At 41.0% G+C, this 14,160-nt stretch overlaps 1 protein-coding gene across 1 annotated transcript; it reads right to left on the bottom strand.

The window, feature by feature from the left end:
- Positions 1 to 5,072: 5,072 nt before the first annotated feature.
- LOC112402009 (olfactory receptor 1440-like) lies at positions 5,073 to 7,171 on the bottom strand. The gene is given in 3 exon segments (XM_024748539.1): positions 5,073 to 5,533; positions 5,536 to 6,023; positions 7,143 to 7,171. Coding segments are annotated over 3 exon segments (978 nt in total).
- Between the last annotated feature and the right edge of the window lie 6,989 nt (positions 7,172 to 14,160).

The following is a 14,160-nucleotide window of genomic DNA, read 5'->3' as shown; positions in this document are numbered from 1 at the left end:
GGGACTAAAAGGCTTGGGGTGAAGAGAAGTACCGAAGATAAGTATTCATGTGTCCTAGGCACATAGCAGTGGTGAATGCACTTGGCCTTTCTCAGACAGCCATGCCAAGATATTTGAAGGGATAATTCCAGCTAAAGTGGCAACTCCTGGGAGAAAAGAGTATCCTGTTTGGACCACTGTGGGAGACGTGTTAATATTCTGTCCCCTTGGATGATGTAGTTGCACGTGCATGCCTTGTCCCTCGTCTGCTGCTCGTTTGCTAGGCCGCCTTTCCAAATGTGAGCTGAGGTTCTGCTTCCTCATCTATAAGATGAGGGTCTCAAAGCCAAGCTGTCATGAAGACCAAATGTTTGTGGATACAAACTGCAAACAGTTACACTAAAGTCGGTGTCAACACTCACTAGTCAAATCCGTCCACTGCTCTCCTCGTCTTGTGTTAAGTCCTCAGTTACAGTAGAGTCTTCTGATGGATCTCCCTCTACTGGTTAATGAAAATCTAACAGGATATCTCATTTTGGTGTCTCATAACCCATATATCATATGTATATAAGACTCTGTTCCATTTTACTTGCCTCTTCAAATTCATTGGTTAATTTGGTCATCTTTATGGCTATGTAATACATTCTTGACAATCTATATGTAACTAAACAAGTCAAGCCATATTTTAAATGCATAAAGAGAAATGGCTATTTCGAGGAAACCTATGGTGAATCTCTTCGTTTCTACTTCTGACCAAAAAGGCTCCCTGCACCCTCCTGCTCTTTCATTTGTCTCAGTTCTGTTGTAAGCAGTTTTTCACAGGAAAGAGCTCTCTGTGGGAGACCCTGTTGTCTTGTCACTAACCTTAAAGCTGGCACCCCCATGCTCTACTCATCTCCGGCCCTCACACATATTTCACATATTTTGGCCACACAATACCTCGCCTAATCTGTTGGTTCTTTCTGTAGATCAAAGAAGTAGAAATGAAGAATAAGTAATTAACAGATGACCAGATCTCTTCCCTAACTTCCCTTTTTACAGGCTGCGTGAAAAAGATAGCATCTAAAGAAAAATCACAAAAAGTCAGCAAGCCTGCACACAAGCCTACACACAGCGGGGTATGCGGATGACTTTGACCCCATATCTCAATGATTAACTGAGATTGCTTCCCTTTTTCTCTTTAAAAACTTTCATGGCCAAGCAGAATCTTTGGAGATGGTTTTTGGGGGACACGGAGTCCACCATCTCCCCAGATTGCAGGTATTCTGATTAAAAGCAACTTTCCCTTCTACCAACATTTGTCTCTCTCACACGTATGGATTTTTGAGCAGTGAGCAGCCGGACCTGAGTTAGGTAACACTGTCCCAAGAACACTGAGCTGTTCGGTATATGTCTTGTTGGTGAACGATATATCTGGACCATGCCACAGCACCACAGGTGGGGGAATTGCTAGATCCTGGAAGTATTGCTCAATCATGTTTCTACCAGGGCCTGAGGTCTGAGACTGTGCAGGGTTCTATGAGGATCAAACAGGGAATGGGGCTTGAACGTTAAACTGGGTTTCTTAGCTTAAGAGTGTCCTCTTCTGTTGGTACAGAGAAGAGCAATTCTTTTGTACAGTCACTTTACTCAGGAACAGAGATGGGTGAGTGTTTTGCTTGATTTTAAAATTTTTCTTAGGACCTTCAATTTTCCTGCTCACTTCCTTTTTCTCTTTCATTACCAAATATTTAAGGAATACCCACCACAGAAATTGTGCCTTCCCGAGAACTTTGCCTTTTGTCCTGTGCACTTTCCAGCCTCTTTCTTTCCAAAACAAAACAAAACAAAACATACAGCTTTACTGAGGTATACTTCACGTATTATAAAATTCAGCCTTTTAAAGTGTCCAATTCAGTGACTTGCAGTCTATTCACAGAGTTTTTCAACGATTACCACAATCTAATTTTAGGATGTTTTCATTAAATATTTTTACCCATATTCACTAGCAGCCACTCCCCTTTCCTCCCCACCCCCTTATCCCTCTGCAATCACTAATCTTTCTGTCTGTATATATCTGCCTATTCTGAAGATTTCATTAAAATGGAATCATACAACATGTGGTCCTTTGTGACTGGTTCTTTCACTTGGCATGACGTTTTCAAGGTTCAGCCATATTGCAGCACGTGTCAGCACCTCACTCCTTTTTACGGCCCAATAATATTCCACTGCATAGATATACCAACGCTCTTCCTTTTGTTTTTTTTTTTGAGATGTAATTGACATATAACATTATATTCGTTTCAGCGGTACCACATAATGATTCAATATTTGTATACGTTGTGAGGTGCTCACCACGATGTCTAGTTAACGTCCATCGTCACATAGCTACAGATTATTTTTCTTGTGATGAGAACTTTTAAGATTTATTCTCTTAACAATGCTTTCAATATACAGCATGGTACATAGAGTCTACAGGCTGTACATTATGTCCCCCTGACTTATTTATTTTATAACTGGAAGTTTGTACTTTTTGATTCTCTTTACCCACTTGCCTCCTCCCTACTCCATACCTCAGGCAACCACCAATCTGTTCTCTGTCTGTGAGATTGTTTGTTTGTTTATCTTCCACATACACGTGAGATCATATGTATTCGTCTTTCTCTGTCCAGCTTAATGGCTCAGCATATGCCCCTATGTTCCATCCACACTGTGGCAAATGGCAACCTTCTTCCTTTGGGTTCTACAGTTTTTAGCACTCTGACTCACCAGGTCTCTGACCTATTTTTAGTATTTCTCCCTTTGAGGAGGGGGTATCTCTTTTGAGGGGAGATTTCATCTGTGTTTCCCCGTAGCTAGGCCTCACTGCTTTATCCTCTTTACCAATAATGCCAATATCTTAAGAGTTTTCAGGTCTGTTTCTAGGGATTATTTTGCCCCTGCCATTCTCAGTTATGGACGTTTGACTCTAGATAGAGGTTTGTGATTATTTTATTTTTTACGATGAACTGCTCTTTTTTGTTCTTGAACATAATCTGTGGGAATTCTTGTTAATTTATACTGAGGTTATAGCCTTCCAGTTCCCCTGGGGCATGTCCTAAGTCTCGTCTTCTGAGCCTCCACCACCCATGCAGTCCACATAGTAGAAGTCAGGGGCTCTAGCCTTTAGCAAGACTCTCCAACTGATAGCCATTTTCAGCACTTGTTTACTCTCCTGCGTTCCTGGTTTCACTACTTTTGAGGGTTTAGCTTATTACTCCTTTTCATTAAGTTAACTGGAAGTTCATTTAAAAGATGATTTTATTTCAAATTTAACATTTCAGGTGTTTCAGTTACGAGAGTCATTCAGGTATAGTATATAATTCACCACACCTCCAGATGCAGAAATCCTCCATTGTCCTGGTCTTTAAAGATAGTTTCAATTCCCCTTCTTAACTTTGACCATATCAGTCATTATCTAATGTTTATTTGTATTAAGACAATTGCCATTCCTGATGTCTTTATAGGTTTGACATGACAGGTCTTTCTAGCTTTCATCCATCAGATCTTGTTTCCTTGTGTACTTTAAGATTTGTACAGCTCGATTTTCTTCAGATAGTTATATGGGGGGATTATTTCAGCTTGGGTTTAAGATTTTCTCTTAAGGATTTGCATTTGCTTTTGATTGGTACTTGAGGGTACTACCAACCTGGGGCTGTTTTAAAATTAATTCTCACCTAAGATTCCTTTATCTGCAGAGGTTGTGGGATTCAGACCACAAACCTCCATGAGGGTGCATGGTGACAAATTTTCAGTTTACTTTTCCCCGTATCCAGCACTAAGCCTGAGAGAGTTGAGATTTCTTGTTTGTGAGATAGGACATTTTTTTTTTTTTTCTGTACGTGGGCCTCTCACTGTTGTGGCTTCTCCCGTTGTGGAGCACAGGCTCCGGACGTGCAGGCTCAGCGGCCATGGCTCACGGGCCCAGCCGCTCCGCGGCATGTGGGATCTTCCCAGACCAAGGCACGAACCCGTGTCCCCTGCATCGGCGGGCGGACTCTCAACCACTGCGCCACCAGGGAAGCCCGAGATAAGACTTTTTTTTCCTTAATTTCCTTTCATATCAAAGTCTAGTCCACTGGACTCTCATATGTATGTCTGGGTCTCCTATCAAACTCTCCCCGAGAGTTTGGGCTTGGTCTCCCTCTCCCCGAGCCTCATGTGCTTGTCACAATACAGGCCAAATATTACCAGAGTTCAGCAGATCCCCCCAATGTGAAAGTCATCTTCAGAGCTGCCTTTACTCTCAGGATTCCTGATTTTTCTTTACATTTGGAGGTTGGAGATTTCCTTTTCTTTTCTTGTTTGCTCAGAAGTGTATTTTTAAATATTTTCTAAAAAATATTTTGTCCGACATCTTTAGTAGTTTTGCAGTGGTGGGTGCATCTATGCTATTCAATCTGCCATAATAACAGAAATGTAATCTTTTCAATATCTTTCAGAATTCAAATGATCATTTCTTTTCTTTGTATTTGGGCTCTCCCAGGTCAGGATAGTATCATAGAAGTCCCTTGTTCATTCTCCTATTGGTGTTAAGTTCTAAAAATAGAAACTCAGAAAACAAACTCTAGACAAAACTCCATGTGGTATTTTCCATGGCGAGGAAGTTATGTCAAAGTCTAAAGTTACGCTTCTCTCCGCATCCCCGTTTTCATCAACTGGAATTTACCTAGGCACCCAGAGAGTTTGAAGTCTATAACAAAGTGATTGCTCTACTTGTGATGTTGTGTATGAGAAAGATCATTTACTGACCTGTGTTTAGTCCCATTCTCTCCCGCCTGCAGTCTGAAATTCTGAAAGTGTATGTAAGGGTCAAACACTGAGAAACTGAAGGTTATATTGACATAAAAATTAATATATTAATTTGTGAAGTCATTGCTGGCGTAAGAGAGGAGAGTCAACTGTCAAGACTCAAAGAAGCCACAGGATTTGCCTGGCACTGAGCCAGTGCTGGATTTAGATGCGTTGACTCACTTGAAATCCTGCCAGAGCACCAGGAATGACGTTAAATGCATTTCTCTTACATAGTCTAGAAACTTCCAGTCAACAGGGTCACTAATCTACCAGACCTTTAATTAACTGTGACAATGGGAAAACATTCTCTTCTTACACCACTTAAGGGTATCTTTGATTTCCTTGTTCCTTAGACTGTAAGTCAAAGGATTCAACATGGGGATCACCACTGTATAGAAGACTGATGCCATCTTGTCATAGCCCAGGGAATGATCAGTTCTGGGGTGCATACGGACAAAGAGTCCTGATCCAAAGGAAAACGTCACTACTGCCGGGTGAGAAGCACAGGTGTTGAAGGCCTTGGCCCTGCCTTCAACTGAGCTGATCTTCAGGATGGTGGCAGGGATATAACCATAAGATATCACGATGATTAAGATGGATACCACACCAAAAATCAATCTTATCACAAACTTTATCACTTGTAGGAAAAAGGTTTCAGAGCAGGAGAGGACTAATAATTGAGGCAGGTCACAGAAGTGATTGATACCATTTGGTCCACAGAAATTGAGCTGAAGTAAAGCACACAGCCAAAGAATCCAACTATATAGGCTCCAACCACCACCTGCACACAGAGGGTGGGGGACATAATATCTGTGCAGAGCAGAGGATTACAAACAGCAACACAGCGATCATAAGCCATCGCTGCCAGGAGACAGGATTCCGTCAGACCCAGGCTAGCGAAAAAGAAGTATTGCATGGTGCATCCCATAAAGGAGATGAATTCAGGCTTCCGGAAGAAGTCTGAGAGCATTTTGGGTGTTGTAGAAGTAACGTAGCAGAAATCTAAGAAGGATAAAGATAAGCTGCTGAGGAAGAAGTACATGGGTGTATGTATGAAGGAGTCCATCCTAATCAGGATGACGAAACCCAGGTTCCAGGCCACTGTCAAGAGGTAAGTCCCCAAGAACACTGAAAAGAGACCAATCTTGAGCTTGGGAGAATCTGAGAATCCCAAGAGGATAAATTTGGTGCCTCTTGTATTGTTCCTTCCTCCAGCCCTTGTCTTGAAGTCTCTTCAAACTGCAGAAGAAGTTTGGGTTAATGATTGTCTATTTTTAATATTATGAAGCATACTTGTTTTGGATATAGTCTCATGTTTTTGGACAAAAATTATCCATAGTCAAGATAACTTTTTTAAACAATGTAAGTAATTATTTTAAAAAACATTGGGGGGCTTCCCTGGTGGCGCAGTGGTTGAGAGTCCGCCTACCGATGCAGGGGACACGGGTTCGTGCCCCGGTCCGGGAAGACCCCACATGCCGCAGAGCGGCTGGGCCCGTGAGCCATGGCCTCTGAGCCTGCACGTCCGGAGCCTCTGCTCCACAACGGGAGAGTCCACAGCATGAATCTTCTTTCTCAGTTACACGTGATAGTTTGTGGCAAATTTTTCTGCACACACACATGTGTGCAAATATAAACACACAGATGTTGCCAAACTGCTGTCTAAAAATTGGTACTAGTTTACACAAGTTCAAGATTTTACGACAATATACCTTAACATCCCATTCAACACTGCCCATAATTATTTAGCTTTACTCTTTGACAATCTTGCACATTAAAAAAAATACTTTTTCATTATTTTTATTTGTACTTACTTTATTGATTTATTTTTATATATATATTTTTTTTTACATCTTTATTGGAGTTCTAATTTCTCCATCTAATCTGAATGAGATCCTTGCTGGGTAGAGTAATCTTGGTTGTTAAGTTTTTCTCCCTCATCACTTTAAGTATGTCCTGCCAGTCCCTTCTGGCTTGCAGAGATTCTGCTGAAAGGTCAGATGTTAACCTTATGGGGACTTGGCGGGCTGCACAGGCTCCCCGGAAGGGGGGTGTGGAGAGTGACCTGTGCTCGCACACAGGCTTCTTGGTGGTGGCAGCAGCAGCCTTAGCGTCTCATGCCCGTCTCTGGGGTCCGCGCTGTTGGCCGCGGCTCGCGCCCGTCCCTGGAGCTCCCTTAAGCAGCGCTCTTAATCCCCTCTCCTCGCGCACCAGATAACAAAGAGGGAAGAAAAAGTCTTTTGCCTCTTTGCAGCTCCAGACTTTTTCCCGACTCCCTGTGTCTGATTCTTTACAGCAGAGTGAGTCTCAACTCTCCTATCTTGAATGAGTTTTTGGTTTTTGGTTTTTACTTTGAGATGGAACTCCATAGATGGATCATGTTCAGAAAGACCTTACAGAGATTTGGAATCGGGAATAAGAAACATAAATAGTTCTCTTCTCTCCCATGGATCCAACTGTTCGGTTTAAAGGCATGAAAGAGAAGGAAAGGGAGAATGAGAGGGTAGAGGCAAGGGTAGAGACAAGGGTAGAGACAAGGGTAGAGACAAGGAGGAAAAAACAGGGAGAACTGGGTGAAGTGTGTAGGAAACTTTGAAAAGATAATAAACTGATCTCCCCAAAACACACACCGAGGAGTCCTTCCACCTTCCTTCACCCCACTTTGCTGTCTTATCTCTCAAAATGTACAAGAAGAGAAGTAATTTTTGTTTTGTAGCCAAGACACTAAGGTAGACTCAGCCATTGTCCTTTGATCCTCAAGGTCTGGTTTTTCTCTCCCCAGACACTACATGGGAAGGACATCTTACAGGGGATAGAAAAGGCCAGGCTATTTTTAATATATTAGTTGTGATGTATTAGAAATAAGGTCTACTCATGCTTCTAACATGTCTTTAATCTGTTTATTCCCATCCAACCCTCTTTTTAAATTTTGCACTTAGCTGTATGTGACAGCTTAAAGAGAATACTTCTGAAATATTTTCAAAGTTTTACCTAATATATTCTTCCCCACATATCTAACCATTCCCTTCATTCAAGCAGATAAGTTGTTATGTTTTTGAGCCTCAGAGAAGAGATGTGACAGCAAAAGGAGTTTGAAGCAGAGGTGATGAGGTCAAAACCATGCGTGAGTCTTCAGGATGGCTTATAGACACAGCCCAAGGGCAATAGCACAGCTATCAAATAAGTTTAGAGACACCAAGAACAGAGAGACCCTAACCAAAAGATGGATAGAGTCTGGGTCGGCAGGCAGAAACTTAAGAGAATATAATCATAGTGGTTCAGGTCCACTGGGCAGTGACGGCTTGGGTTCTACAGAGTCTTCTCAGCAGCCATAGTCAAGGATGGGAGCAACAGTTCCCATTTAGCCAAGAGTAGCTATGAATAGTCATCAGACCTAACATGTCTTGATCATGGGGATAAATGGCATTCAGCAGCAGAATTCCATTTGTGATTTGACAGCCAGGAATCTGATGAGGCAATAGATATTTCAGGAGATACTGCTATGGAGAGAGGTCAAGGACCTGAGCCCCCATTGTCCTGGCATCATTCAAGCCCTCTAGAACTTAGACACAAATGTAGGAAGAAGAGCAAAGGACACTTGAATCAACCAATGTTTTTTCCCAGTAGAGAAGTAAGGGGAGCGCAAAGGAAAAATAATGTTATGGAAAAATAAAAAAAATTATTTCTTGAGTCCCTAAATTTGTGGATTGATTGATTATCAAAACCTCATGAGTTCATTACAAATATTATTTTCCTCCATGTGCATTGTAATAGACCCCTGACTTTACCTTAACGTATTTAACCATTTTCTTCATGTAGCATATAAATTGTTTCCAAATTTTCAATGAATGTTTCGAATATAGTTACTCTGAAACATTTCTAATGAGTGGGACAGGCAGCCTTCAAAACGGTCCCCAATGATCCTTGAACTTACGTAGACCCTTCCTATATATAACAGGGCTAACCCATGCAACCGAGAATATTGGTCTCTGTCATCGGTCAGCACCAACTTGCGAGCTATGTGAGAGATCTATTTGGAAGTGGATCCTCCAGCCTCGATCTAGCTTCAGAAGCCTACTACGCCTTGACCAACTACTGAATGCAACCTCATGAGAGACCCCGAGCCAGAACCACACAGCCAAGTTGCCCCTGGATTCCTGATCCACAGAAACTGTATGAGATAATAAATATCTCTTTTTGTTTCAAGGCACAAAGTTTTGTAACAATTTCTTGTACAGCAGTAATTAATATATTAAGAATAGCGTTGACTTTCGCAAAAAGAATCATATTTTTTTGATTCTTGGTATATATTACAAAATTATTTCCAGAATCAGGAATCTTTCATTTTTAATGACAGAAAAAAAAAGAACTGATCAAAACAATCAAGTGAATCTATTAGCTCATAAAACTGAAGTAGTCATAATATGTTGGACTGTAGAAGTGGAAGTTGGTGAAGAATTTAACAAGAAATTAAATGCAGATCTTTCTTCGAGGGATATTACTGGGTACATATTTTGGACTCTTGAAATGACTAAAGCTTCACTTTTAAAATGCAGTTCATTTCATTGATATTAGAATCACAGATATATACTATGTTGTTTTCTTTTCTCCGTCTCCTGTATATTTGGCTTGCTGGTTATTTATGTACCATTCTGCTAGCCCTCTTAGTTTCTTTGAGCTTTCTGCCACCTGTTTGCTTAGTTTAAATACTCTACATCCAATTTAATGTGTCAGTTAGTAGATCAGTATCAATCTGTTTTATATAATTTCCGTTCAGGTTTTACTCTTTAATAGGAATTACCGGTGCGTTTCTCTCTTCATTTTAACTTCATTCATGTACCTTTTGGCAATTAAAAAATAACCTTTTATAATTGATCTATTCAATAAAAGATGTGCAATTTGAAAGCTTAAAAAAAAACAAGTAATGAGAGAAATTCTGATCCAGTGGCTCAAACTGTATCATAAACATCCAGTCTCTTCGTTTTTGTTTCATTTGCCTTATGCAGAAATGTTGCATCCCATGGTAACAAAATTGTACAAGTTCTAGATCTCACAGAGTCACTTCACATCATCCAAAAGAAGAGAGCATCTCTTCTTGTAGCTTCCACAGAAGAGAGAAATATTTCTCCCCAAAAGGCCCAGCAAACATCTCCTTGCATCTTTCTGGCTTTGACTGGGCTATACCCCTCATTCGACACTAAGCTAGTTGAAATGGCTATCAGATATTTTCTTTTTTTTAGTTGAAGTATAGTTGATTTACAATATTGTGTTAGTTTTAGGTGTACAGCAAAGTGATTCAGTTATATATTTTTTCAGATCATTTTCCATTATAGGTTATTACAGATATTGAATATAGTTCCCTGTGTTATACAGTAAATCCTTGATGCTTCTGTATTTTATGTATAGTAGTTTGTATCTGTTAATCCCATACTCCTAATCTATCCCTCTTCCCTTTCCCCCTTTGGTAACTATAAGTTTGTTTTCTACATCTGTGAGTCTATTTCTGTTTTGTATATACATTCATTTGCGTTATTTTTAGATTCTACATATAAGTGATATCATATAATATTTGTCTTTCTCTGTCTGACTTACTTCACTTAGTATGATATTCTCTAGGTCCACGGATGTTGCTGCAAATGGCAATATTTCATTGTTTTTTTATGACTGAGTAATAACCCATCTTCTCAAACCAATCTTCTGTCGATGGGCACTTGGGTTGCTTCCATGTCTTGGCTATTGTAAATTGTGCTGCTATGAACATTAGGGTGCATGTATCTTTTTCAATTAGAGTTTCTGTGTGTTTTCCAGATATATGGCCAGGAGTGGGATTGCTGGATCATATGGTAGCTCTATTTTTAGTTTTTTAAGGAACCTCCATACTGTTCTCCTTAGTGGCTGTGCCAATTTACATTCCCACCGACAGTGTAGGAGGGTTCCTTTTTCTCTACATCCTCTCCGGCATTTATTATTTGTAGACTTTTTGATGATACCCATTCTGCCAGGTGTGAGATGATACCTCATTGTAGTTTTGATTTGCATTTCAGATATTTTCTAATTGTCCTAAGCCCGTCGGGGTTCAACCCTGAAACCCAGAGTTGGAACCAATCTCGCTCAAGCAATGATGGCTGAGGACAGAAAAGGTTATTTTCCCCTTCAAACTAACAAATATTTTCCCCTTCACAGTGAGTTACACCTAATTGTAATTGTTAAACAAAATTAAATCAAATGAATAAAGAAGGCTAGAGTTTTCCTCAAAGGTGTTTAACTGGCGAAGCAGGAAAATCTCACATATGACCTTCTGTTGAAAAACTACCAGAGATAGCGCGTATGATGAAAAACAATTCCAGAACCTTCAGAGATCTGGAAGCCACAGACACCAAAAGTGTGAAACAGAGAAGGAATACTTGCTTTGCCTTTGGGTAAAAAGAGGAACTGCAAGGAAAAAAAAAAAAGTGTCATCCAGACAGATAGCACAGATGATAACAGCAAATTATAAATAGTGTATGTCACAGGATACATGAAATAAGTAAAGGAAAGATTGGACTGGTAGGAGTGCTGAGAAGCAGGACTTCCCAGAACCCACCTCTTCTTGATTAGGCTCAAGGACACCTCCCAGCTGCTTCTCAACCCCAGAGAGGTTGTATTCTAGACTGGGGATCAAGTTGAAGGGTGAAACGATCCCTGCTATGCTGCTTCCTTAACTTATAGTTGTTAGAAAATGGACTATGGGTTTTATTGTGTGTCTGATATAAGGATCTCCTCCCTCTGGTCCACACGGATCAATTTTGCTCCTTAAGGATTCCGTAAGATGAAAACAACCCAGCCTTCCTTTGCATAAAAAAGAGGTTTTATTAGAATAAAGAATATACCATACAATATCAACGTGATACTTTACACATGCCAGTTTTTCTACTTACGTTGATATATAAGTCTAATCAGACATCGTGATTCTATTTCAGAAGAACTTGGAGAGAGATGAAACCTCTATTCTTCCGTGAGGCCTCCCTGGATCCCAGATGCCTGTTTATTTCTAGAGTGTGGTCCCACCAAACCGTGTGGTTTTTCTGTCTTCCAACCAGATGGTGCCAGCCATCTAGTCTGGGAACACTGATGGGAGATGCTGCCACACCCAGTTTATAACAGTTCCAAGCCATGACTACAAGAGCCCGCCATGGCTATTTCTTTACTTGTAGGAATGAAGGGAATCTCGCCCCTGGCCAGATCCATATGTGGTATTGCACATAGGAGATTTGGGCCATCATTAGAAAGGGATAGGGAAGCATGAAGAGTGAGGTTGGAATAAAACCAGCAAATGTCAAAAATAAACGGTTGGGGGCTTCCCTAAAAAAAAAAAAAAAAAATTCAGAGAAAGTAGACTTGAGACAGGCTGGGGCCTGGGACCCTTTGCTGCAGTGCTGCAACGCTTGCATGGGGACACACCTCTCCTTGGGCAACAAAATACAAATAAACTGTATGGGACTAAAAATAACTGCATGCATGCACGGTTAGGGCAAATTCTGGACAAAACATACAAAGAGACAAAAAACCCAACTGCCACTTCCCCTCCCCCACTCAGGGAGCTGGCAAGCAAGGGAATCTCTTGCTTGTTCTCACTCCCCTCTGTGCTGCACCAGGGGCCCCAACAAAGCCTTGCCTGAATTTCTTGTCCGGCCTCTGATCAATTTCTATTAATTACGGAGGCCAAGAACCCTGGTTGATAATAGTGGTAGATCAAGATAATGGGAGAATTCTGGGATACATGTTTTATCTCCTTGCAGGCAAGACCTCAGACTCTCCCTGCTCCGTTGTAGGTCAGGGAAATCCAGATCAGTTTTCTGGACACAGGGAAGTGAAATGCAAATGTTTCCTTATTCGTGTAGATCAGCGCAAAACAAGCAAACTCTAGGTTTGCCGAGGTTTAAGGTCAGAAACATGAGACTAGTAATCTTTAGAAAAAAGTTGAAAATCTCATCAGAGCTCATTGAATGCATCAGTTACTAATTTGTGAATGAGTGTGTGTATGGGGGAGTGGGGGTAATCATACATACCTTCCAAAGAATTAGGGAAATGTAGAAGGTAGATATGGACACTACTCAGGTTTCTGGAAATGTTAAAAAACAAGCCACAAAATAAGATCACAATAGATAATTAAAATGTGTAAACCAGGCATTTTAGAGGCAAAATATTTCTTAGATCAAAAGAAGGAAAAGCTGTCAATTAGTCAATCTGTAAATAATACATTGATTAAAAGGGAAGATGGTCACTTAGAAGACAGAAAAATGAATGCTTGGGGAGAAAAATTGGTAGCTCCCTGGCCCAGGGTCTCAGCCTATCTGGATGCGGTAGCCAGACACATCAGACATTGATATACGTTATCCACTTTGCTTTGATTCCTGTCTCTACAAACAGACTTTCAATTGTAATTTGCCTTTCCACGTGGTTTCTTCAACTAGAGGGAAAATTGTGCCACTGGCACAAGTACGAACTTGGGGGCTTTGTTCTTCACTGAAAACTAAAAATGGCATACTGGCTTATGCAGCCAGCTATTCTGAGCGTGGTTAACTTCAGGCCATCTGGAAAATATTTTCAGACGTTGCAAAATGAGCACCACACCCTGAGTTGTGGTAATGTTACTAAAGTGAATTTATCTCCAGCGAGCTAGCCGCCCCCTGGGGACAGATGTACCTCGTCCTGTTTCAAATAGCTATAAAATATCTGATTCTTTTAGTGACAAAAATATTCTGTTTGATGTATATCTGATCTGTGTATATGCTCCATAATGAATAAACTTCTTTGCAAAGTTTTATTTAACACTTGGCTTACTGTAAACCCCAGATCATTTTTGCTTTATTCGTCTTGTGCCAATCCCCATCTTAAGCACTAGATTTAATTATTATTAATGAATGAGCATTACTTTCTCCTGGGTAGTTGGGTAAACTGCAAAAAAGCCTATCTTCTCGGGCTTCCCAGGTGGCGCAGTGGTTGAAAGTCTGCCTGCCGATGCAGGGGACACGGGTTCGTGCCCCGGTCCGGGAAGATCCCACATGCCGCGGAGCGGCTGGGCCCGTGAACCATGGCCGCTGAGCCTGCGCGTCCGGAGCCTGTGCTCCGCAACGGGAGAGGCCACAGCAGTGAGAGGCCCGCTTACCGAGGAAAAAAAAAAAAAAAAAAACCCAAACAGCATGGTTACAACTGAGATAACTATTAACAAACCATTATGTTCAGAGATGCCTACTAGTTTAGCCCCACGATGGAATGTTGCTACCACCTGGTAGAAGTATGCCTAAATTGTAGGGTGAGTTGTTTTTTTGTTTTGTTTTGTTTTTGTTTTGTTTTGCGGTACGCGGGCCTCTCACTGTTGTGGCCTCT

The sequence above is a fragment of the Neophocaena asiaeorientalis genome, unplaced genomic scaffold, assembly GCF_003031525.2.
Source record: "Neophocaena asiaeorientalis asiaeorientalis breed wild unplaced genomic scaffold, Neophocaena_asiaeorientalis_V1.1 scaffold43, whole genome shotgun sequence".
Lineage (NCBI taxonomy): Eukaryota > Metazoa > Chordata > Mammalia > Artiodactyla > Phocoenidae > Neophocaena > Neophocaena asiaeorientalis.
The sequence above is the reverse complement of the archived record's forward strand: the minus strand, read 5'-3'. Positions and strand labels throughout refer to the sequence as shown.